The 24,090-nt window shown below is 49.7% G+C and overlaps 1 protein-coding gene and 1 non-coding gene across 2 annotated transcripts; both read left to right on the forward strand.

Moving 5' to 3' along the window:
* Positions 1-4,474: 4,474 nt before the first annotated feature.
* Positions 4,475-4,549, forward strand: TRNAI-GAU (transfer RNA isoleucine (anticodon GAU)). The gene has a single exon. It is a non-coding gene; the product is annotated as a tRNA-Ile (tRNA).
* A 753-nt stretch (positions 4,550-5,302) lies between these two features.
* PRUNE1 (prune exopolyphosphatase 1) lies at positions 5,303-24,090 on the forward strand. The gene is made up of 8 exons (XM_056853544.1): positions 5,303-5,365; positions 6,025-6,129; positions 8,049-8,254; positions 9,150-9,334; positions 10,258-10,416; positions 12,280-12,374; positions 13,325-13,483; positions 23,626-24,090. Exons 1-8 carry the CDS (start codon positions 5,303-5,305, stop codon positions 24,088-24,090), a joined length of 1,437 nt encoding a protein of 478 aa, XP_056709522.1.

Consider the following 24,090-nt stretch of genomic DNA (forward strand, 5'->3'; position numbering starts at 1 on the left):
AACATGGGGCCCTTTTCACATTTGTAGAAATATCTGTCTTGCCCATCCACAGCTCCAGTCACCAGATTTAGGTTTCTTCAGATTTGGCCAACTTGACTATTAGTATATAGTTTTGTTTATTTACTAATTAAAACATTTATATCCTCCCTTCCTCTTGGTATAAAGGAGACAGGGGATTAAGAACGGGCTGCCCTGTAACAACTTTCTAGTCCCCAAAAATGTTTACCACCCTTCCTAGTAAATAGGTCGCTTGAGGCCCGCAGGTAGTCAGACCTTTTAATTGATTCGTTCAATGCAATATTTCTTTCTTTTGGAAGTCTCCCTGCCTCGACTTCCCACCATGTATCCTTAAAGATAGCATGCGGTGCCCATAATTATTATTCTGAGCAGCAAGGGAGGGGCTGTGGCTCCGTGGTAGAGCCTCTGCTTGGCCTGCAGAAGGTCCCAGGTTCAATCCCCAGCATCTCCAGTTAAAGGGACCAGGCAAGTAGGTGATGTGAAAGACCCTGGACTGAGACCCTGGAGACCCAGGGAGAGGGGCTGTGGCTCAGTGGTAGAGTATCTGCTTGGCATGCAGAAGGTCCCAGGTTCAATCCCCAGCATCTCTAGGGGGCTTCCTAGAGGCACCTGGTTGGCCCCTGTGAGAACTGACTGCTGGACTTGATGGGCCTTGGTCTGATCCAGCGGGGCTTTTCTTATGTTCTTAAGGGACTAGGCAAGTAGGTGATGTGAAAGAGAGCCGCTGCCGGTCTGAGCAGACAATACTGACTTTGATGGACCAAGGGTCTGATTCAGTAGAAGTCAGCTTCATGTGTTCAATTAGAGTACGGCTGATAAGAAAAATGACCCTAAACAGACAATCAAGGCAAGCAGACGCCCAAGGACCAAAATGAAATTGTCCTCTTAAGGCCGAGGTGGGGGGGGGGGGGATGAACAACAAAAGGCCTCATGAAACAAACAAGTCTGCCCAAAGCAACAGAAAATCAGCAAGCACGGTGCCAACTGCATGTGGCAGGGAGTTCCAAAGTTCTGGGGCTGTTACCCAGAAAGCCCCGCTCCTATTAGAGGCCGATGTGGCCTCTCCAGGTGGGGCCTGGGGATCTCCAGGAATGACAACTGATCTCCAGACTAGAGAGAGAAGTTTCTCAATTTGCTTTCAAGGCAATACCCGAATCTGAAATCTAGCGCGTGACTCCAAGTTCAGCACTGACTTATGCTATTTTCTGACGATGCTCAGAGCACCACATGCAGACAGGCGACCGTTACAGGCTAGGGGAATATCGAATCTTTTCAAGCAAATCCCAGCCCTCAAGTCCGTAAGAACCTCAGAAGAGCCCTGCTGGATCAGACCAGCGAGGGTCCATCCAGTCCAGCACCCTGTCTCACGCAGAGGCCAGCCGGTTCCTCTGGAGGTCCAACAACAGAGCATAGAGACCGAGGCCTTCCCGTGATGTTGCCTCCTGGCACTGGGATTCAGAGGTTGACTGCCGCTGAACATGGAGGTTCCCTTCAGTCACCATGGCTGGCAGTCGCTGATAGACCTTTCCTCCATGAATCTGGTGTGGGTGGGTGGGAACTCAACCAGGAAAGTAAAGGGAGCCGCAAAAGTTGAGCTGGGAACTATGAACTATAACAAAACTATAACCTTTAAGGCTCCCTGAACTTTTCTTGTTGAGTTTCCCCCCCCCCTCCTTTTTCGTTGTCCCATCCAGGTCAAGGCAAGAGGCATTCAGAGGTGGTTTTGCCTTTGCCTGCCTCTGCGTAGCAACCCTGGACTTCCTTGGAGGTCTCCCATCTTCAGTGCTAACTGGAGTTGACCCTGCTTCGCTTCTGAAATCTGGCGAGATGGGGCTAGGCTGGGCCATCCTGGTCCATCCAAGGTGGGCAGGACACATTTGATTAAGTGGTCAACCCCTTCGGTCTTTCCCCCCCCCCCCCTGCAAAACTGTGCCGTTGTCTGTGAGGCTGGTTCTGGGGCCAAAGACCAGAGCAGATGGGGATGGAAGGAGGGTGGGGGGACGGCCTCTGTTTGCCTCCTCACAATCATCCTTCTGTTTGCCGTCCCCAAGAAAATAAATAAGGCCTCGCTGAAAAACACCCATCTGCGCTGGGCACGCTGTCAAAACCTGGAAGCGTTGGCTTGTTTGCAGTTTCCTTTCATTTTAAGAACCGTGTTGCGTCCGCTGAGTGAAACCAGTCTTGCCGGTTAGCGGAGCCCCAAGCCGTAGGGTTATAAAGGGTAGAAGATTTTGGACTGGACCAATTTTGGCTCCGTGGTCGAGCCTCTGCTTGGCATGCAGAAGGTCCCAGGTTCAATCCCCGGTACCTCCAGTTAAAACAGGGGTGGGGAACGTCAGGCCCGGGGGCCGTATAAGGCCCATGAAATCATTTGGTCTGGCCCTTCGTGGGTCCTGGCAGATCTCTAGCTCAGAAGGATCTAAGACTGGTGATCCGCCCCCTCCCGCGGCCAGGAATAGCCTCGATTCAAGGCGGATGTGAGTTTGTTTTGCCGAGAAAAAGAACCTTCTTTCCCCCTTGCAGAAGAGTTGTTAGCTATGGAGCTGCTAGGACCACCCAAGAAACTATGTTAACCCTTTCCCACCTGGGCTGTGGAGAAACATATTTCTTCTGTTTTACAAGAGGGCTGGGGGCATAAGTGGCGACAATGGAGGGGTTAAAAGGCGCAGGGCCAGAATGTACAGCCCAGGAATGATGCTATAAATATCCAAATGGTCCTCGGCAGAAAAAAGGTTCCCCACCCCTGAGTTAAAAGGATCAGGCAGGTAGGTGATGTGAAAGGACCCTTCTGCCTGAGACCCCGGAGAGCTGCTGCCAGCCTGAGTCGACCAGGGGTCCTCAGCCTTTTTGAGTCTGTGGGCACCTTTGGAATTCGAACACAGGGCGGTGGGCGCAGTCGCAGCATGGCTGCTGCAGAAGGCGGAGACATGCGCACGCATAGGAAGCCCACGTGCGAGGGGAAAGAGAGGCATTTGGGGGGGGGGAAATACACAGGGAAAGAGAAGAGGATAAAACCGACCCTGGTGCCCGGCTGCCACTAAAATGAGATCTGATTTGCCCTGTAGATTAAAATTATACAGTTTATACAGTTTTAGCGACATTTCCATCATGGGGAGGGGCTGTGGATCAGTGGTAGAGCCTCTGCTTTGCATGCAGAAGGTCCCAGGTTCAATCCCCGGCATCTCCAGTTAAAGAAGAAGAGTTTTTTTCATATGCTGAGTTTCTCTACCACTTGAGGGAGAATCAAACCGGCTTACAATCACCTTCCCTTCCCCTCCCCACAACAGACACCCTGCGAGGTAGGTGGGGCTGAGAGAGCGCTAAGAGAGCAGCAGATGCTAATCTGGAGAACTGGGTTCGATTCCCCACTCCCCTTGAAGCCAGCTCGGTGACCTTGCGAGGTAGGTGGGGCTGAGAGAGCGCTAAGAGAGCAGCAGATGCTAATCTGGAGAACTGGGTTCGATTCCCCACTCCCCTTGAAGCCAGCTGGGTGACCTTGCGCGGTAGGTGGGGCTGAGAGAGCGCTAAGAGAGCAGCAGATGCTAATCTGGAGAACTGGGTTCGATTCCCCACTCCCCTTGAAGCCAGCTGGGTGACCTTGGGCTAGTCTCAGCTCTCTCAGCCTCACCTGCCTCACAAGGTGTCTGTTGCAGGGGGGAGAAAGGGTAGGCGATTGTAAGCTGGTTTTATTCTCCTTAAAAGGTAGACAAAGTCGGCATATAAAAAACAACTCTTCTTGTATTTGACAGCTGGGGAAACAGGCTGGGTGCGCGGAAGGTGCACAAGGGAATGGTGCATGCACTTAGGCTAATGCGTCCGAAGAAAGGCAAGATCCCCCACTACCTTCCACTACCTCGCCTGTGAATTTCCTCAAAGGATATCTTTTGCTCAGAAGCCCCGGAGTGCCTTTTAGTGGAAATGGCTTGCGCTTCTCCTTTGTGCTCTGTTTGATTTCACCCCTCCCCACCCTAATTTTAATTTCCATCTTCCCTTGCAGTCATACGCTGCGGTTTTCTCCAGCCGTACCGCTACCCGGGTCAGTCAGTTTCCATCAGAGTCAATTATCCGGGGCTGGCTTATCTACGTGGGCACTTTGGCAAATGGATGCGGACATTTTACCGTAACTGGGAAACGGGGGTTGCTGCCGCTGCACACATGTGCAGGGGAGGGGGGGGGCAGAGAGGCCCGGAGACAGCTCGGAGGCCTTTCGGAGGGGGATCCCAAGGGGTGCACGGAATGGATCCCGACAAGGAAAGCCCCACTGTTTCGACGGCCTTTCTCCAAAATTCATGTGTTCAATCCCCGGCATCTCCAGTTAAAGGGACTAGGCAAGTAGGTGATGTGAGAGACCCTCTCTGCCTGAGACAATGGAGAGCCGTTGCCGGTCTGAGCTGGCAACACTGACTTTGATGGCTCAAGGGTCTGATTGAATATAAGGCAGCTTCATGTGATCAGGGGAGGGACTGTGGCTCAGTGGTAGAGCATCTGCTTGATATGCAGAAGGTCCCAGGTTCAATCCCTGGCATCTCCAGTTAAAGGGACTAGGCAAGTAGGTGATGGGAAAGACCCCTGCCTGAGACCCTGGAAAGCCATGGACAGGGGCCATGGCTCAGTGGTAGAGCATCTGCTTGGCATCCCAGGTTCAATCCCTGGCATCTCTAGTTAAAGGGACCAGGCAAGTAGGTGATGGGAAAGACCTCTGCCTGAGACCTGGGAGATCCACTGCCGGTCTGAGTAGACAATACTGACTTTGATGGACCAAGGGTCTGATTCAGTATAAGGCAGCTTCATGTGTTTGCTGATGCCAAGAGTCCCTAGAATCATAGAGTTGAAAGGGTCCATAGAGGCCATCTAGTCCAACACCCTGCTCAATGCAGGATCAGGCTACAGCATCCCTGACAAGTGTTTGTCCAGCCTGTGCTTAAAGACTGCCAGTGGGGGGGGGGGGGCTTACCACCTCTAGGTAGCCGAGTCCACTGCCAAACAACTCTTACTGTAAAAAACATTTCCTTAACATCCAGCCAGTACCATTCCACCCACAATTTAAACCCATTATTGAGAGTCCTGTCCTCTGCTGCCAACAGGAACAGCCCCTGCCCTCCTCTGAGTGACAGCCCTTCAGATACTTGAAGAGAGCCATCCTGTCCCCCCTCAACCTCCTCTTCTCCAGACTGAACATCCCCAGCTCCCCCAGCCTTTCCTTGTAGGGCTTGGTCTTACCTCTGGTGCTTTCCTCCGGTGCCAATTCCTACATTCAGAAAGGTGTGTGGTATAGGCCTCCGTGATGGCACAGTCCCCGCAAGAGGCCAGGGAGGCCCTACAGACTTTGAAGGGCGGTGTGACCAAAGTAGGGCTCAGAGCCCCCAAGCCCCCCCAAACACTATCTCCCCCCCTATACATAGAGATTACACCCTCTTCTGCAGTTCCCCCCAGTTCATACTCTACTGTGTGAAATAGCACCTAATGGGGGTGCAGCTTTCCCTTCCTTTATAAGTGGAAAAGTTCCATTGATTGAAATTCTTCCTTCTTCTTCTTCGCCAGCATGGGTTTCTCAAAAACAAATCATGTCAAACTAATCTTATCTCCTTTTTTGAGAAAGTTACTACCTTGCTGGATTAGGGGAATTCAGTAAGGCTTTTGATAAGGTTCCCCTTAATATTCTTGTTGACAAATTGGGAAAATGTGATTTTGATCCTATTACTGTTAGGTGGATCTGTAACTGATCGGCGATCGCCCCCAAAGCGTGCTTGTTAATGGTTCCTCATCCACTTGGAGAGGAGTGACTAGTGGAGTGCCTCAGGGATCTGTCTTGGGCCCTGTGTTGTTCAATATCTTTATAAATGATTTGGACGAAGGACTAGAGGGGATGCTTATTAAATTTGCAGACGATGCTAAATTGGGAGGGGTAGCAAATATGGTAGATGACATCTGGCTCCCAGCCAGGTGGGGCTCGATGGTATACGGAGCATTTCTATTTTCGGTGTTCCCTTTTTTCTCCCTCAATAGGAGTGCATCCAGAGCCACCGGGAACTCCACGTGGTGCTGGGGAACGAAGCGTGTGATCTGGACTCCATGGTGTCTGCCCTAGCGCTTGCTTACTTCTTTGCAAAGGTCAGCTTTTCACTTGGCCTCTGTTTCTGGTTGCCGTCAGTCTTGGGTGCATGTGGGAACGTTCCCTTTTCCTCCCTGGCTGTTTCTGGTGCCGGGCTGGGTTTGACACCTCTCTGGCTTGTAGCAATGAAGTTTTCCTTGCTTCAGTCACATTCTTTTAAAAAATTCTGCCCTTCCTTCAATGAATTCATGGTGGTTTTTATTCTCACAACAACCCTGTGGGATAGTCTAGGAGGAGACAAAGAGTGACTGGCCCAAGGTCACTCAGCCAGCTTCATGGTTGCGCTTTTCTGCACCTTCTCAAGCTCTGCAATATCCTTTTTCAGGTGTGGTGACCAGAACTGTACACAGTATTCCAAGTGTGGTCTCACCATAGATTTGAACAAGGGCAGTATGATATCAGCAGCTTTATTCTCTATTCCTCATCTAATTATGGCCAGCATGGAATTTGCCTTTTTTACAGCAGCCACACACTGGGTTGACATCTTCATTGTGCTATCCACTACCACCCCAAGATCCCTTTCTTGGTCTGTCGCTGCCAGCACAGATCCCATCAGTGTATATGTGAAGTTGGGATTTTTTGTCCCAATATGCATCACTTTACACTTACTCACATTGAATCTCATTTGCCATTTTAATGCCCATTCTTCCAGTATGCAGAGATCCTTCTGGAGCTCTTCACAGTCCGATTTTGTTTTAACCACCCTAAATAATTTGGTTATCTGCAAACTTGGCTACTTCACTGTTTAACCCCAACTCCAGGTCATTGATGAACAGGTTGAAAAGCTCCAGTCCCAACACAGATCCCTGAGGCACCCCACTGCTCACATCTCCTGCTATTACAACTGATATCCAGTCGATAGAGATCAATTCACCTGGAGAAAATGGCTGCTTTGGCATTGAAGTCTCTCCTCAAACCCCGCCCTCCTTAGCTGCACCCCAAAAATCTCCTGCCAGTGGTGAAGAGGGACCCCACATCCCTAAATAGGGTGGGGAGCCCTGGCCTAACAAGACATCACATTTTCCCTGGGTCAGGAGGAAGTGTTTGGAAGTTCCATGCTTCCTAGACATGCATGCACAAACGCATGGTTAAATTGTGGAACTCCCTGCCCCAGGATGTGGTGATGGCTGCCAACTTGGAAGGCTTGAAGAGGGGAGTGGACATGTTCATGGAGGAGAAGGGATGCTAGTCATGCTGCACACCTATTCTCTCCAGGATCAGAGGAGCAGGCCTATTACATTAGGTGCTGTGTAACACAGGCAGGATAATGCTGCTGCAGTCGCCTTGTTTGTGGGCTTCCTAGAGGCACCTGGTTGGCCACTGTGTGAACAGATGGCTGGACTTGATGGGCCTGGGTCTGATCCAGCAGGGCTCCTCTTATGGCCTTATGGGACTAGAAATTTGCTTTTTAGTTTTTTTTAAAGTTTTATTTCAGTACATGAACAAGCTTATAAGCATTGTGTGTGTGTGTATACACACATTTTACATTTATATATCTATATATATCTATTATTACATATCAAATTGCAGTAATATGATTATGTTTAATGTTTATATGTTAGTTCGTGTGCTGAAACTTGCTTTTTAAAAATGAGATTTGCGATTCTCGGGATGCTGAATTCTGTGTTTGCCGAGCGCCGTCCTGGATTATTTACAGCTGTGACCACAGCTCCGTCATATTCTGTTTAAGTTGATTTTATACACTTAATCTATTTTGTTGGGTTGTATTTTAAATTGAACGTATTGTTGTTATTGTTGATGTGATCCGCCCTGAACTCAAACTAGGTCAGGAAAGCGGGGGGAGGAATAAAAATCTAATAAAATATAATGAAAGTATCCATGGGTTGGACAACGGTAGCAGTTTGCTCTTTGTAAATCTCTTCTTGCGTCAAAAAATATCTCTTGCGTTATCCTACAGACGTCTCCAGACAAGCGGGCGGCCTTCGTCCCAGTCCTGAACATCCCACGCTCCGACTTCCCCCTGCGGACAGAGAGCACCTTTCTCCTCAAGGAGCAGTGGATCCCCGAGAGCTCCGTTATCTTCCGAGACGAGATCGACCTCCTTGCTCTCCACCGAGCCGGGCTCCTCTCTCTGACGCTGGTGGACCACCACGTCCTCCCGAGGTAGGCTGCGGACGCCGGGAATCGGAATGGAAGCCAGTGGGGTGCATGGGGCGGAGAGCGTGGACGGAAAAAATATTTTCTCCCTCTCCTGAAATACTAGAACTTGAAGGCATCCAGTGAAGCCGATGGGCAGCGGGTTCAGGACGAACAAAAGGAAATAGTTCTTTACTCAATGAGTGATTCATATGTGGAATTCGCTGCCAGAGGACATCGTTCTGGCCATGGATATGGACAGCTTTGAAAGAGGATTACTCAGATACATGGCGGTCTATTAGACTCTCTGTGCCTGGCTTCAGCTGGGATAGAGAGCGGGATACAAGTGTAATAATAAATAAATCAGCAACTGCCAGCCGTGGGGACTAAAGAGAACCTCCCCGTTCAGAGGCAGTCAACCTCTGAATCCCAGTGCCAGGAGCCTCTGTGCCCTGTTGGATCTCTGGTTGCCCCCTGTGTGAGGCAGGATACTGGATTAGATAAGCACATCATGAGAGGGAGGGCAGGAAGGGTTGTTTCAGTGTTTGGCTCTCGTGGCCCTTTCTTACATGCCTAGGGCAGTGCTGATCACCACTTTGGGGTCAGGAAGAAACTTTCCTCCTGGCCAAATTGGCCAGGGATCCTGGAGGGTTCCCCCCCCCAATCTTCTGGGCATGGAACAGGGGTCACTGGGGGTGTGGCGGGGAGGCAGTTGAGAATTTCCAGCATTGTGCAGGGGGGTGGACTAGATGACCCTATTGGTCCCTTCCAACCCTGTGAATCTGTGACCACTGGTCTGATCCAGTGTTCTTGTTATGTTCTTATGGGGTGGGTTCATGAGCCCTATATCGAGGGCAGGGTAGGACTGGAGTCCCGGATGCCACCCTACTGACGTTTGCGGACGTCGTTTGCTTTTTCGCAGCCAGGACGTGGCTCTGGAGGAGGTGGTTGTCGAGGTGATAGACCACCGACCCCTAGAACGGGAGAGGGGCCCTCGCTGCAGGGTCACGTCGGAATTGGTGGGGTCGTGCGCCACGCTGGTAACGGAGAAGATCCTGCAGGGCCCGGTGGAGGTTTTGGACCAGACGACAGCAGCCCTCCTGCACGGTAAGAGCAGTGGCGACCTGAGAGAAAGAGATGGCTAGATTGCACTCTTTTGGGATCGGGGTGGGACCCACGGCTGCCCGCGCCGGCCTGGATCCTTGGTTATTCCCATAGGGCAGGAAGAACGCCGTCACTGATGCCTGCGTTTCCCAGCTCACATCACACTGAAAGTTCACGAATCCTTTCACCCATACAATTATTTCTTCACTTATTTTCTTGACGGTATTTATAGTCCGCCTTTGTTCCGGAGTCTCTAAGCGGATTACGCAGTGTGAATCAATGCAGTCCGTAGGATGAGGCATCTAATAAACAATGTGGTGAATGCATGAATTATTGTTATTATTATTATTTATTGGATTTATGTTCCATCTGTCAGCTGTAATTATTATCCCATTCTCACGACGTTGTTTTCTACTTACGTATTACTGCATTGTTTAACATATTGTGTCCAATAGAAGAAGAAGAAAAGTTAGTTTTTTATACCCCGGTTTTCTTTACCTTTAAGGAGTATTTATAGCCCACCTTTGTCCCAGAAAATCCCAAAGCGGATTACACAGTGTAAATCAACGCAGTCCATAGGATGAGACATCTAATAAAGGTGATTGTAAGACGGTGTGAGACTCAGGGGGGGAAGCAACATATACAATAAAATACAATGGAAGAAGAAGAGTTGGTTTTTATATGCCGGACTTTCCACTTAAGGAAGAATCATACCGGCTTACAATCCCCTTCCCTTCCCCTCCCCACAACAGACACCCTGTGAGGTGGGGCTGAGAGAGTTTGGAGAGAACCGTGACTGGCCCAGGTTCTCTTGTTTTCTTTCTGCATTTGACCCACCAACTGGGAACAGTGAACTTGCAAACTTAACTGCCTTTTTGGACCGAGCTGTTGGGAGTTGCTCATCTGGTTCGTTGCTGGTTCCGCAGGTACCATCGTGCTCGACTGTGTCAACATGGCTCCCGAGGCTGGCAAAGTGACCCCCAAGGACGTTCATTTCGCTTCGCTCTTGGAATCAAAGTTCCCGGATCTGCCCCCGAGAGGTGTCATCTTCGAGGCCCTGCAGAACGCCAAGTTTGATGTCTCAGGTACATCTCCATCTGACAAAGAACGTTGTCTCCAGAAGACAAAAGGTGTAATCCATGAGATGCCCCCCGGGGGAATCGATGTCAGAATGAGAAGCATTTGCTATACCAGAGATGGGCAAGCAACATCCTGGGGAGAGGACCCAGGAGCTTTTCACCTGGCCCGAGAGACGCTTATTTGCTTTTTTTATTTAAGAAGAAGAGTTGGTTTTTATATGCTGACTTTCTCTACCCCTTAAGGGAGACTCAAACCGGCTTACAATCACCTTCCCCTCCCCACAACAGACACCCTGTGAGGTAGATGGGGCTGAGAGAGCTCTAACAGAGCTGTGACAAGCCCAAGGTCACCCAGCTGGCTTTGTGTGGAGGAGAGGGGAAACAAATCCAGTTCACCAGATTAGCATCCACCACTCATGTGGCGGAGTGGGGAATCAACCCGGTTCTCCAGATCAGAGTCCACTGCTCCAAACCACCACTCTTAACCACTACACCACACTGGCTGTTTGTTTATAACATCTGTTTATTTATAACATTTATTAGCTGCCTTTCTTCCTTAAGGAGCGCAAGGCAGCATATGGTATAAATAAAATACATAGAGTACATAAAAATGCACAAAACCAAAAATTGTAAACCACCCATTTAGGACGGCTTTAATCAATTGCAGTCCTTAATAAAACTGTGTCCTAAAGATATTGGAAGTGAGGGGACTGGCCACACCTCCCTAAGGAGGTTGTTCCATAATTGTGGGGCTGCCACCAAAAAAGAGGGCTTTAAGAGGGGAGTGGACATGTTCATGGAGGAAAGGGGTATTAATGGCTATTAGTTAGAATTGATACTGGTCATGCTGCATACCTATTCTCTCTAGTATCAGAGGAGCATGCCTATTATTTTGGGTGCGGTGGAACACAGGCAGGATGGTGCTGCTGCAGTCGTCTTGTTTGTGGGCTTCCTGAAGGCACCTGGTTGGCCACTGTGTGAACAGACTGCTGGACTTGATGGGCCTGGGTCTGATCCAGCAGGGCCTTTCCTATGTTTTTATGTCCTGTCTTGTGTACCCACAAAACAAGCTTCTTTGATTGATGGGATGGTCAGGAGGGTCTCTTCTGGTGATCTTAATTCCCAGGACAACAATTTATCAGGAACATTGACTTGTAAGCATCAGCGAGGAGACCTGCACACCCCAAAAATGGTGAAAGAGCTCAAGGGCCGTTCAGAGTGATCGATGGGAGAGAGCACCATTTCTGGGTCACCGCTCGCTTTGGAGGGCTCCAGGTTGGACTTTGGCTGGTTCTGTTTCCAGCGCCGGTCCTGGAGACCCAATATTGCCCTCTGTCCCACTCTTATCTCAATGAGAAACATGCGCATGAACACACATGAAACTGCATTGCGCTGAACCACACCCTTGGTCCATCAAGGTCGGTATTGTCTACTCAGACTGGCAGCGGCTCTCCAGGGTTTCAGGTGGGGGTCCCTCACATTACCTATCCCCTGATCCTTTAACTGGAGATGCTGAGGATCGAACCTGGGACCTTCTGCAGGCCAAGTAGAGGCTCTTCCACTGAGCCACAGCCCTTTTCCAGGTGAAATTGCCCCTGGTTTGGCTCTGTCTTTTCTATTCTGACTGGCTCTCCAGGGTCTTAGACGAAGTGTGGCCTTTCTCACCTCCTGAGCTCCATTAACTGGAGCTGCCAGGGATTGAACCTGGGACCTTTCGTCATCCGAAGCAAGGCCTCCCCTCCACCACTGGTCCCTGTTCCACTTGAGTTGCTCGCCCCCCACATCTCTGCCTTCTCCCCCAACAAAGATTTTTGGGGCTGGCCCCTGGCAAGCAACTGTCCCTCACGCTTGGTCTCTAATCCCCCCCAGGGCTCACGACGGACCAGATGTTGAGGAAAGACCTGAAAGCCGTCTCTGGGAAAGAGGTTGTCGTGGCCCTCAGCTCTGTGTATGTGACTTTGCAGGTGGGTGTGAAATCTGGCTTCCTGTTTTTGTGGCTTACGGTTTTGGAACTTCAGCGGCCGAGATGGAAAGGGCTGTTCTGTCGAATGACTGAGTGGTAGCGGAAGATTTTTGTGTGTTTTATTTGTTTTATTTCCTTTGAAATGTGGTGTTGGAGGAGAGGGTTACGGATTCCGTGGACTGCCAAAAAAACAAATCAGTGGGTTATAGATCAAATCAAGCCTGAACTGACCCTAGAAGCTAAAATGACTAAACTGAGGCTGTCGTATTTTGGTCACATCATGAGACGACAAGAGTCACTGGAAAAGACAATCACACTAGGAAAAGTAGAGGGCAGCAGGAAAAGAGGAAGACCCAACAAGAGATGGATTGACTCAATAAAGGAAGCCACAGCCTTCAATTTGCAAGATCTGAGCAAGGCTGTCAAAGATAGGACATTTTGGAGGACTTTCATTCATAGGGTCGCCATGAGTCGGAGGCGACTTGACGGCACTTAACACACACACACATTTGTTTTATTGATGTAAAACATGCCTGTGCCACCTTTCCAGCCAAATAGGGTCCCCGAGGCTGCAAACAACAAAAAATTAAAACGTTTAACGGCATTAAAACAGCCTTTAAAATAAAGTCGATATACAATATTTAAACAACTCGATGAAAACGTATAAATCCAGAACACACAAAGCCGGGGATGAGGGCCAGTAACGGTTATTGGGGGGATGCCAAACGAAACAAAACAGTCTTCAGCTGCTGGCAGACACCGATAGAGGGAGACAGACGAATCTCCCTGGGGAAGGAGCTCCAAAGTTTCGGAGCCACCACCGAGAAGGCCCTTTCTCGGACTGCCACCTATTGAGCCTCAGCTAGCAGGGGCACCCAAAACAGCCTCCGAAGATGACCGGAGCATTGCCTTTTTGTGTTGGCTGCACATAACGTTCCCCTCTCTCTTCAGGACTTCTTGCGCCGTCCAGATGTGGAGCGAGACTTGTGCGCCTTCTGCCGACAGAGAGGCTACGACGTGCTGGTTGTGATGGCCATCTCCTTCAACGAGAAGAATGTGCCCTTCCGGCAGCTTGCTGTGTACAGCCAGCAAGGGGCGCTCCAGACAGCGGTAAGCCCATTTGCCAGCCTTGTGGTAAAGGACAGGCAAGGATTTCCCTAGAAAATGTGAGATTTCTGGGCAGTTCTGAAGTTCCTCCCGAGAGCCCTGGGCTCAGCTCTGATGTGGTCCTGGAGATCTGAGGTTGGTGGCTGTCAAAACTTGATTCCACTTTCAGAGTAGAAGAAGAAAAAGAAGAAGAGTTGGTTTTTATACCCCACTTTCCTCTACCTTTAAGGAGTCTCATAGTCTTACCTTCTTCTTCCCACCACGGACACCCTGTGAGGCAGGTGGGGTTGAGAGAGTACAGAGAGAACTGTGACTGGCCCAAGATCACCCAGCAGGCTTCATGTGGAGGAGCAGGGAAACATACCCGGCTCTCCAGATTAGAGATCGCCGCTCTAGCTGTGACGCTGGTTCGCCTGGGAGCAAAGAGCCTGCATCCACCTCAGAGCCCTCCAAAGCGGTTGGAGGCCTGGACGCGGCCCTCAGGCTGAAAATATTGTCCTTGCTGGATGTGCCGCATGATATTGAATGAGTTGCCCTCACTATCATGCCTGACTTAATGCATAGCGGCTTACTAGTCATGTATCTGACGTTTGGACGGGGTGTGGAACATGGGAGATTGCTCGAAGGGTGTGGGTGTTAAGTGCTGTCAAGTCGCTTCCGACTCATGGTGACCCTATGAATCAATGTCTTCCAAAATGTCCTGTCCTTAACACCCTTGCTCAGATCTTGCAAATTGAGGGCTGTGGCTTCCTTGATGGAGTCAATCCATCTCTTGTTGGGTCTTCCTCTTTTCCTAGCATGGTTGTCTTTTCCAGTGACTCTTGTCTTCTCATAATGTGGCCAAAGTACGACAGCCTTAGTTTAGTCATTTTAGCTTCTAGGGTCAGTTCAGGCTTGATTCGATCTAGAACCCACTGGTTTTGTTTTGTTTTGTTGCTCGAAGGGTGCAGCGATTGTATTGGGAAGGCGGAGACCTGGGTTCAAGCCCTGCTCAGCCAGCCAGACAATAAAACCGTGCGTGTGTGTGTAGCTGCTTTTGAGAGTCCAAAGCAATCCATGTGCCTTGTTTGGCTGCAACGCGTGCAAAAACCCTGTACGGCAGGCGAGTATTATTGGCGGGTGGGGCGGTCACCTAGCAAGTTGGGGGCTGAGATCAGGTTTTAAAAGGGAGGAAACCGCCAAGGTCTGAGGAGCCGCCCTGCCTCCGCGAAGTAGGGAGGGTTGGCTGAATATTTGGTGACTTGGATTGCTCTGGAGGGTTTTCCCATCGACTTTTTATTTGATTTGGCATGTTTTGGGATCATTTTTGCACACACACCCCCAAGGTCTTCAAGGCGGTTTACAGTGCCATCCTAAACTGAGTTGTGCTCTTCGAAACCCACTGCAGTCAGTGGCCTTAAAAGGGCATACCTCTGCTTAGGATCATAGAATAGTAAAATTATAGAGTTGGATTGTATCACCAGGGTCATCTAGTCCAGCCCCCTGCAGGGAATTCACAACTACCTCCTCCCCACACCCCCAGTGACCCCCTACTCCAGGCCAGAATTTGTCCCCCCAAAAAACCACTCCAGGATCCCTGACCAATCTGGTCTGGAGGAAACTTGCTTCCTGACCGGTGATTGGCATTACCCTGGGCATGTAAGACAGGGCCACGAGAGCCCAACACTGATGCAACCCTTCCTGCCCTCCCTCTCGTGATCTGCCTGAGTTCCCATAATCAGCATTGCTGACAGATGGCCACCTAGCCTCTGCTTCAAAACCTCTAAAGAATAATCTGCTGTTACATAGGTTTGCCAACTCTGGGTTGGGAAATTCCTGGAGATTTTAGGGTGGAGCCTGGGGAGGGAAAGGACCTTAACAGAGCTTAATGCCGTAGAGTCCACCCTTCAAAGCAAACATTTCCTCCCGGGGAACTGATCTCTGTCGTCTGGAGATTGGTTGTAATTCCAGGAGATCTCCAGGCCCCACCTGGAGGTTGGCAACCCTGTGTACACAATTTCTGAGACATGCATATTGATTTTCACTTGAGCTTGTAGGACCTGTCGAACAGGAAGGCAGGATAGAAATATTTTCTTCCTAATGCTACCACCAAAGGCTGCTCCGTCACGGTATTTTGCCTCCTTTCGTTCATTGCAAGTGGCTATTTTTGGCCGCTTGTTTTTCTCACCATCCGTATTGGGTGCTTCGAATCTTCGCCCTGGAATCTTTACAATGACCCTGTAAGGTAGTCCAGAGCTGCTAGGCCCATGCAGCAGGGGTGGGGGCAAGGCAGAGCGATTAAGAGCGAGGGCCTAAGGTTGCCCCAGAGTTAGTATTCAGGTATAGGGTTGCCAGATCTCTCTTCGCCACCGGCAGAAATTTTGGGGGCAGAGCCTGAGGAGGGCAGGATTTAGGGAGAGGAGGGGCTTCAATGCCATAGAGTCCAGTTGCCAAAGCGGCCATTTTCTCCAGGGGAACGGCTCTCTATCGGCTGGAGATCAGTTGTAATAGCAGGAGATCTCCAGCTAGTACCTGGAGGTTAGCAAAGCCAAAACAAAAGCACCTCCGTGCCTATACCTAACCGGTTTGGATGTTTTAATGTTAACATTTATATATAGGAAATAATATGGGGCTGAAGAAACCAAGGTGAAACGGCCGTCCCCCTATGTCTTGATTTAAAATACTGTGGATCCATACCTGTTGGATTAATATCTGAAAATTAATCATACCATTGAAACGGATCATCTTTAAGAAGAGGACTTTATTGCCCAGAAAATAACTTATTCCTTGTACATATTGTATTTTGCTTAGTCACAGTTGTTAAGAATATTCACTTCATATTGTCTCTTTTGTCTAGCACTTAATAATAATTTTTGTATTTTGTTAACTGGCTCTGAGTATTTGTATACCTTTTACCCGTGCTAAGTACCTGGAGGTTGGCAAGCCTATTCGGGGATGAAATTTCACAGTCGAAATTTGAGTGTTTGTTGCAGCATCCCTGCTTCCTTGCCCTATGGCTGGTCTCCTCGGCATCTTGATAGTTTGTCCCCTCTGGTAGATTCGGTCCTGCGCCCCCTTTGCCTACCTACTTGAAGGCTCACCAGTGGGGCGGAAGGGGGAATTGCACCCCACCCCCCAGTCCATGCACCTGGAGCATCTCCGGCCTCATTGCTTCCCCGAAGCACCAGGCGAGGAGGGCGATGCTCACGCAGCAGGGGCCCCCCTCCTTCGCCACACCGCCTTCTCCCCCAAGATGCTCTCTCTTCCGCTGGCTCGTCATTCATTAACCACGGTCAAAGGTTTCGGAGATCGCAAGCAGCCAGGCGGAGCGGCGGAAGAGGACGCAGGAGATCTGGCCAGATGACGGGAGAGGGTCTCCGGCCGGCCCCGGGGATGGGAGGTGAGTGGCGCCTTCGGCTCGTTGGTTTCCCACCCCTCCGCTTGGTGAACATGATTTCTTGTGAACATGATTTCTTGGGGGCTTCCACCCCCCTCCCCATGAGCTGAGAATAGAAACCAGCAGAGATGTTTGCCAAGCCCTGCCGCTATCCTCGTCCCTTTTTTTCTCGTCTTAAATGCCCAGCGGGTTCTTTCCCCCCATGTGCCTGTTTGCGAATCTGGCGAAGGGAGCTTGGACTCTCCGAAGCTCATTAGAACAGCCTTTAAAATAAAGGCGATATGAAATATTTAAACAATCCTATGTTTTTCATCAAACCGTTTGCAAAGCCCTTTCTCTATCCTCGTTCCTTTTTTTCCTCGTTTTAAATCCCCAGCCGGTTCTTTTCCCAATGTGCCTGTCTGTGAATCTGGTGAAGGGAGTTTTGACTCTCGAAAGCTCATATCCCACAAAATCCTGCCGGTCTCTAAGGTGCCGTCGGACCCAAATCTTGCTGTTAATGGACACATTAATTCCCTCCCTCTTTTTCTTTCTCTCTCTGTCTTTCTCTCTCTTGCATGCCATATTCCTGTTCTTTTTACATGGGGTGTGTCTAAAAATCTCCGGCTTATACTTGAACTTGGGTTTCCTGGGAGCAAGATGGGCTTCTAGGAAAATCTCTTCCACGCTGTTTAAAAACCACCAAGTTTCCAGCCCTCAGTATTTTCCAGCCGCTTTAATGTCAAATTACATCGGCTGTTTCTGCGAAGGGGCTCTGAGACTGGAGTGACTTTTACGGAGGGTCAGAGTCACGTCTGGCGGAGGGTGGGGTCCCGTATGGCAGAAGTGGAGCCCCAGTTTGGGAGGGGGGGATTATGTCGGGGCGGGGGGCTGCGGCCGCTCACAGTATCCGCCTCTTTCTTTTTTTTTTTTATAATTTTTTTATTGAATTTTACAATACAAAAAAAAAGAAAAAAAAGAATATATATATATATAGAGATATAAAAGGGTATTCACATAACATATTGAATACATTTCATTTTTTAATACATTCATCAAAAGAAAATACCCTTTCCCCCCACCCACCAAAAGTGACCCATCACCATGACTTCCATAGAAGTGTCCGGTAGCTTTATTTATTGATTATCTAAATTCTAATATTACTTTAAAAAATTATTTTCTATAGCTCACTAAATAACAAAGTAAAATCCATTTTTGCCAACTTATCCCAATATGAGGTGGCCAGTATCCGCCTCTTTCGAATCTCTCCCGGGACCGCGGTGCTCCGTATTTACGGGAGTGGAACTTAACGGTGTTGAACATCTGCGACGCTTCCAGAGCGGTCTTTCGGGAACGGAGGTGCACAAACAAGAAAGAAAGAAAAAATGGAAACGGAAAAATAAACTAAGCCAATCCCTGTGCTAACACTGTATATATATTTAATTTTTGGCACACCCCAAAGTGTGGTTTTGGAGGGCTTTGGTGTTTTGAAGGGTGGGGCTGTGAGGTTGTTTTTATGTTGTAGTTATATGCTCTTGCAGTATAATACTGCCCCTCTATGAACTCTGTGTGTGTGTGAAGATAATCAATGTTTAGCTTTGAAGTGTTTTTTAAAAATATATCTATATTTAAATATAGATATATATCGAAATATCTATATTTATATATCTATATATGGACACAAGGGTGCATTTTTGGGATTGCCTCTTTGCGAAAAGGCCACCCAATGGAAGTGTCTTTCTTTGGCAGAAGTAAATGATTTAATTTGGGGAAAAAAATAGGTTTATGAATCTCAAAGGAATGGAGAATTCACGCCTCTTAAAAGGGCTCCCCTCCCCTGAATCCACAAGCATAGTGGGCTTATGAAACAGGAGGGGCTGTGCATGACCCTGGTGGGTATTACGGGAAGGTTTCTGTTTCCATTTTTTCCAGTTTTGCTTTTGCTTTCCAATGACCCCCAAATAAATATTTTACCCTTTGCTTGGAGAATAATTGTGCTTGGGCTGGCTGGGTTTCGTGGCAGTGGCCGGCAGTGGCTGCCGATCGAAATTTTCCCCTCCCCTTCAGGAGAAGACTGAGAGGGGATATGATAACCACCTTCAAGTACGTGAGGGCCTGTCATATGGAGGAGGGTGCCAAGTTGTTTTCTGTTGCCCCAGAAGGTCGGACCAGAACCAACGGGCGGAAATTAAATCAAAAGAGTTTCCGTCTAGACATTAGGAGGAATTTTCTAAGAGTTCGAGTGGTTCCTCAGTGGAACAGGCTTCCTCGGGAGGTGGTAAGCGCTCCTTCCCTGGAGGTTTTTAAGAAGAGGTTAGATGGCCATCTGTCAGCAATGCTGATTCTGTGACCTTAGGCAGATGATGAGAGGGAGGGCATCTTGGCCATCTTGTGGTCACTAGGGGTGTGGGGGAGGTAGTTGTGAATTTCTTGCATTGTGCAGGGGGTTGGACTTGATGACCCTTGTGGTCCCGTCCAACTCTATGATTCTATGATTCACAGCTTTGCTGAGGGCAACCCAAGTCGAGACTCGATCCTCTCGATCCCTCGTGTATTTATTTATTTGTCAGGGATGCTCTAGGCTGATCCTGCATTAAGCAGGGGGTTGGACTAGATGGCCTCTATGGCCCCTTCCTGCTCTATGATTCTGTTTTTTTAAATAATTTTTTTTTATTTTTTCAAAAGAATAATAAACATTATAATTCAACAATTAATAAAAGGCAAAATAAGATATAAAGCATAATAACATTTGTTGAAAATACATACATATACTAAACAACTATGAGGACTTCCCCTACATCACCCTCTATCTCATCATAAAGTTGCAATCTCTTTTGTATAAAATTCTAATCCTGATTATATCTAATAAATGTTATTATTATTTCAGTTTAATAAATATATAATTTTTCCAGATCTACCATTACGCTACAATAATTATATCCAATCAACTAAAAGATCTTACTGCATAATAATAAATAGATTAGATTAATTGATAACCCTTAAACTTTCCCGTTTGAAGTTCATTTTCACAGTAACTTCTCCATGCCTCCCATTCACCCTCAAATTGAAAGTTTTCATTTTGATTTATCGAAGCTGTAAGTTTTGCCATTTCCACTAAATCCATCATTTTTAATATCCAGTCCTTGTTGTCTGGCACTTCTGATGATTTCCATTTTGCTGCATGTATTAATCTTGCTGCTGTAGTGGCATAGATCAAAAATGGTCTCTATGTTAATATAGAGTCTGGTATCATACTAAGTACGGTAATATGATTCTGTGAGTCTGTGATTTACTTCCTTTATACCTTGTCTTTCTCCCCAGTGGGAACCCAAAGCGGCTTACATTCTCCTCCTCCATTGTATCCTCACAACAACCCTGTGAGGTAGGAGAGGCTGAGAGTGTGTGATTAGCCCAAGGTCACTCAACGAGCTTCTGTGACAGAGTGGGGGTTTGGATGCGGGTCTCCCAAATCCTAGTCTGACACTCTAAGCATCATCCCACTCTGGTTCTCCTCTCGGTGCTGAACAGTTTGTTTTCTTGGACAGAATCTATGGTGAGACCACGCTTGGACTACCGTGTACAGTTCTGGTCACCACACCTGAAAAAGGATATTACAGAGCTTGAGAAGGTGCAGAAAAGAGCAACCAAAATGATTAGGGGACTGGAGCAACTGCCCTATGGGGAGCGGTTAAGACGCTTAGGGCTGTTTAGCTTGGAAAGAAGGTGGTTAAGGGGGGGACATGATAGAGGTCTATAAAATTATGCATGGTGTGGAGAGAGGGGTCAGGGAGAAGCGTTTCTCCCTCTCCCATAATGCTAGGACACGGGGTCATCTGCTGAAGCTGGAGGGTGAGAGATTCAAGACGGATAAAAGGAAGTATTTCTTCACACAATGCATAGTTAAATTGGGGAACTCCCTGCCCCAGGATGTGTTGATGGCTGCCAGCTTGGAGGGCTTGAAGAGGGGAGTGGACTTGTTAAGGGAGGAGAGGGCTATCCATGGCTTCTAGTTAAACTGGATACTAGTCATGCTGCATACATATCCTCTCCAGGATCAGAGGAGCATGCCGAATATATTAGGAGCTGTGGACCACAGGCAGGATCAATGCTGCTGCAGTTGTCTTGTTTGTGGGCTTCCTAGAGGCACCAGGTTGGCCACTGTGTGAACAGACTGGGTTTGGCTCTCTCACCTGCCCTGTGAGCTTTCTGGCAAAAGAGGGGATGTTACTGGAAAAGAGGGGGGGGTGAATCTCTGTTGGCAGCTGGCTCATCTCTCAGTACCTCCCGTCCGCTTCCTTCCCGGAGTGCCCGGCTTTTATGGGTCAGCTGCTAAGATTGCCAGTCTCTGTCCCCTTGCAGTGAATGCCAACGAGGGGGTTTGTTTTGGCCTGTGGGAAGGGAACCCCCTCGCTTCACCAGCGTGGTGTAGTGGTTAAGGGCGGTGGTTTGGAGCAGTGGCGTTTGATGTTGAGAGCCGGGTTCGATTCCCCGCTCCTCCACATGAGCGGCGGACGCTAATCTGGTGAACCGGGTTGGCTTCCCCACTCCTACACACGAAGCCCGCTGGGGGGGCCTTGGGCTAGTCACAGCTCTCTCAGCCCCACCTACCTCACAGGGTGTCTGTTGTGGGGAGGGGAAGGTGGTTGTAAGCCGGTTTGAGTCTCCCTTGAGTGGCAGAGAAAGTCGGCATATAAAAGCAAACTCTTCTTCTTCTACTACTACTACACCGCACTGCCTTTCCCTCCATAGCAACCTCGGAGAACCTGCCCCAGAGCCTCCCCCCGCCGTCCCAGGGGCTCCTCGCAGTCCTCAGCTCTCCCTCCCCAGTGATGTTTCGATCCCAGATCCCAGCCGAACCGACGGCTCCCCCATCTCTCCCAGAAGCCGGCTGAATTTCCTTCTCCCCTCCCATTTATCTGGACCGGCCAGCAGAGTCCCGGGGCTTTGGCTGCTCCTCCTGCTGCCAGCTTGGTTCCTTCCCGGAGCACCAGCTGCCGTGGCAGCCATGCCAAGCCCCCCGAGAGGGGCTGTGAGTCACAGTTCAGGGCGGGCAAGGCCTGGCGCGTGCGGCCTCTGTCCTCAGCTGACCCCCGTCTCTCTCAAGGGCTGAAAAAAGGCAGGAGGTGCTGGCAAACCTCTGGTGCAAAAGAGAACCGGGGAAGGGGGTTCTCCTCCTGGCCCTTTTCGCCAGACCCCCGACTTGGGCGCAGGGTCCTCTCCCGGCCAGGTAGGCGGCGTGGGGCGAGTGGGAGCAGAGCTGCCCCTGCCCGCTGCAGGGTGGGTTTTCATCCTGGGGTGGGGTTTGGGCAGGAGTGTGTGGGGGACGGATTTGGGGTTGGATCCTGTGACCCTGGTTCCACAAACGGCAGGGCTTTCCCCTGGCGCAAGGAGCCGGCCCGGGATGGAGAACCTCTTGCGCCAAGGGGAAGCCCTGCCTTTCACAGGATCCAGCCCCGTGAAGCAATGGATACCCTCATTTTTTTCTAAAAAGAGGGGGAATGTTGTGCCCCTTTGTGGCTGACTGGTGCACCCCCCAAAAAAATTAGGCTGATTTGGCCACAGGGGTTCGATTCGCATAATTTGTTCCGCGTCCTCTAGCCCAGTGGGGGTGTTCACACCCCACTTTGCCGGAAGCCTTACCTAGCTGTTAGCCGCAGTGTTTTAATGGAACCTCCATACTCAGAGGCAGTCTACCTCTGAATACCAGTTGGTGATGGAGAAGCAGCGATGACGGGCGATTTTTCGTCGTGTCCCCCGTGGGAGTGTGCCAGAGACATCTGGTTGGGACTCGTGTTGGAATCGGGATGCTGGGCTAGGCAGGCGCTGGGTTCGATCCCGCAGGGCTGCTCTCGCGTTCGGATCCAGCCCTCTGAGAGTCCAACACGCACTCCTCTGTGCCTTCACATTTACGAGCCTGTCTTTGTAGGTATGAGGGTTAGAAATCTGGCTGGTTTGCTCTCATTTAGTTTTCTTCTTTCCCCATGGGATTGGGAGTTTTGTGCCCAGCTGAACTCTGGGCACGGGCTTTTGAGAAACAAAGCTATTTTGGGCTGCGACTGATTCATCTTCTTCCTCTCTTATTTACCATTTGCCGGCAACTTTTAATTACAGTGAGTTTGTAAGCGCCCTTTGGCTTTCACTGCTAGGCCTGGAAGACTGGTCACCAGGTACTCTGGCGATTTCTGGCCAGGATAACTGAGGATGGTGCGTTGTGATGCCCAAGGGCGCAGAATGTTTGTCTGTGCCCAAGATGCAACTCGAACCCAGCTCTCCCCCATCCCTGCCCAGTTTGCCATCTCCTGCACTGTGTTGACCATGTGATCAAGTTCGTGTTAAATTTCTTTTGTGGTCTGTATTGACAGGTAGAACCTCCAGCTGCAGAGGCAGTATATCCCTGAATACTACTCAATATGGTGTAGTGGATAGAGCGGTGGATTAGGACCCTGGGCGACTGGAGTTCAAACCCACAACTTTACCATGGAAGCTTGCTGGATGGCCTTGGGCCCATCCCAAACTCTTAGCCAAGATTGTTGTGAAAAAATGGACTAACCAATGCTGGAGGGCTGTGGCTTTCATGTCCTTTTTATGGGCTTCTCCAAGGCTGCCTGCTGTTGGAGGCAGGATGCTGGTCTAGATGGACCTTTTGGATCAGAACCCCATCAAACTGCAGGGGAAACTGAGTTTTTACTGTTGTAACAGACCAGGGAAAGAACTCGCATTCCTTCCTCTCCTGAAACACACCGGCCACACTGACACCTGGGATGTTTTTTTCTTCTCGTTTTCCTCGTAGGTGTGCCAAAGCTTGGAGGATTCTAGCAACCCCTCTCTCGGTCTGTCTCCGCTGGAGAGCCCGCACCCCACCATCTGCGCCTACGCCCAGGGGAACGCCGCCGCCTCTCGCAAGAAAGTCCTCCCCATCGTCAAAGGCTTCCTGAGGGGGTGGGCCCACGGTGGCACCATGCAGCCCTGCCGCAAGACCAGAGCCGAGCCCACGGACGCCTCCCATGGCAGCGCCGATAGCTGCCCTCCGGAGAGGGGTGCAGCAGGCCGGAAGGATCCCCCCAAATCCCAGCACTTGGGAGACGACCTCTTGGGGGACGAAGACACCCTCTTACCTCCGACGCCCATGAACAGCCTGGTGGACGAGTGCCCCCTCAACCAGGGGCTGCCCAAGCTATCGGCAGAGGCCGTCTTTGAGAAGTTCAACCGCATCGCCGTGGCCCGTTCCTGCGAGGACAGCCCCGAGAAGAAGTGA

Source organism: Euleptes europaea, chromosome 7 (genome assembly GCF_029931775.1).
Source record: "Euleptes europaea isolate rEulEur1 chromosome 7, rEulEur1.hap1, whole genome shotgun sequence".
Taxonomy (NCBI): Eukaryota; Metazoa; Chordata; class Lepidosauria; order Squamata; family Sphaerodactylidae; genus Euleptes; species Euleptes europaea.

Bases quoted from the DNA above. Each gene is read 5' to 3' on its own strand.
- PRUNE1 (XM_056853544.1), top strand. From the start codon at position 5,303: ATGGCACAGTCCCCGCAAGAGGCCAGGGAGGCCCTACAGACTTTGAAG. The intron at 10,417-12,279 runs GTACATCTCCAT...AATCCCCCCCAG, and splicing joins CGCCAAGTTTGATGTCTCAG to GGCTCACGACGGACCAGATG. The intron at 12,375-13,324 runs GTGGGTGTGAAA...CTCTCTCTTCAG, and splicing joins CTGTGTATGTGACTTTGCAG to GACTTCTTGCGCCGTCCAGA.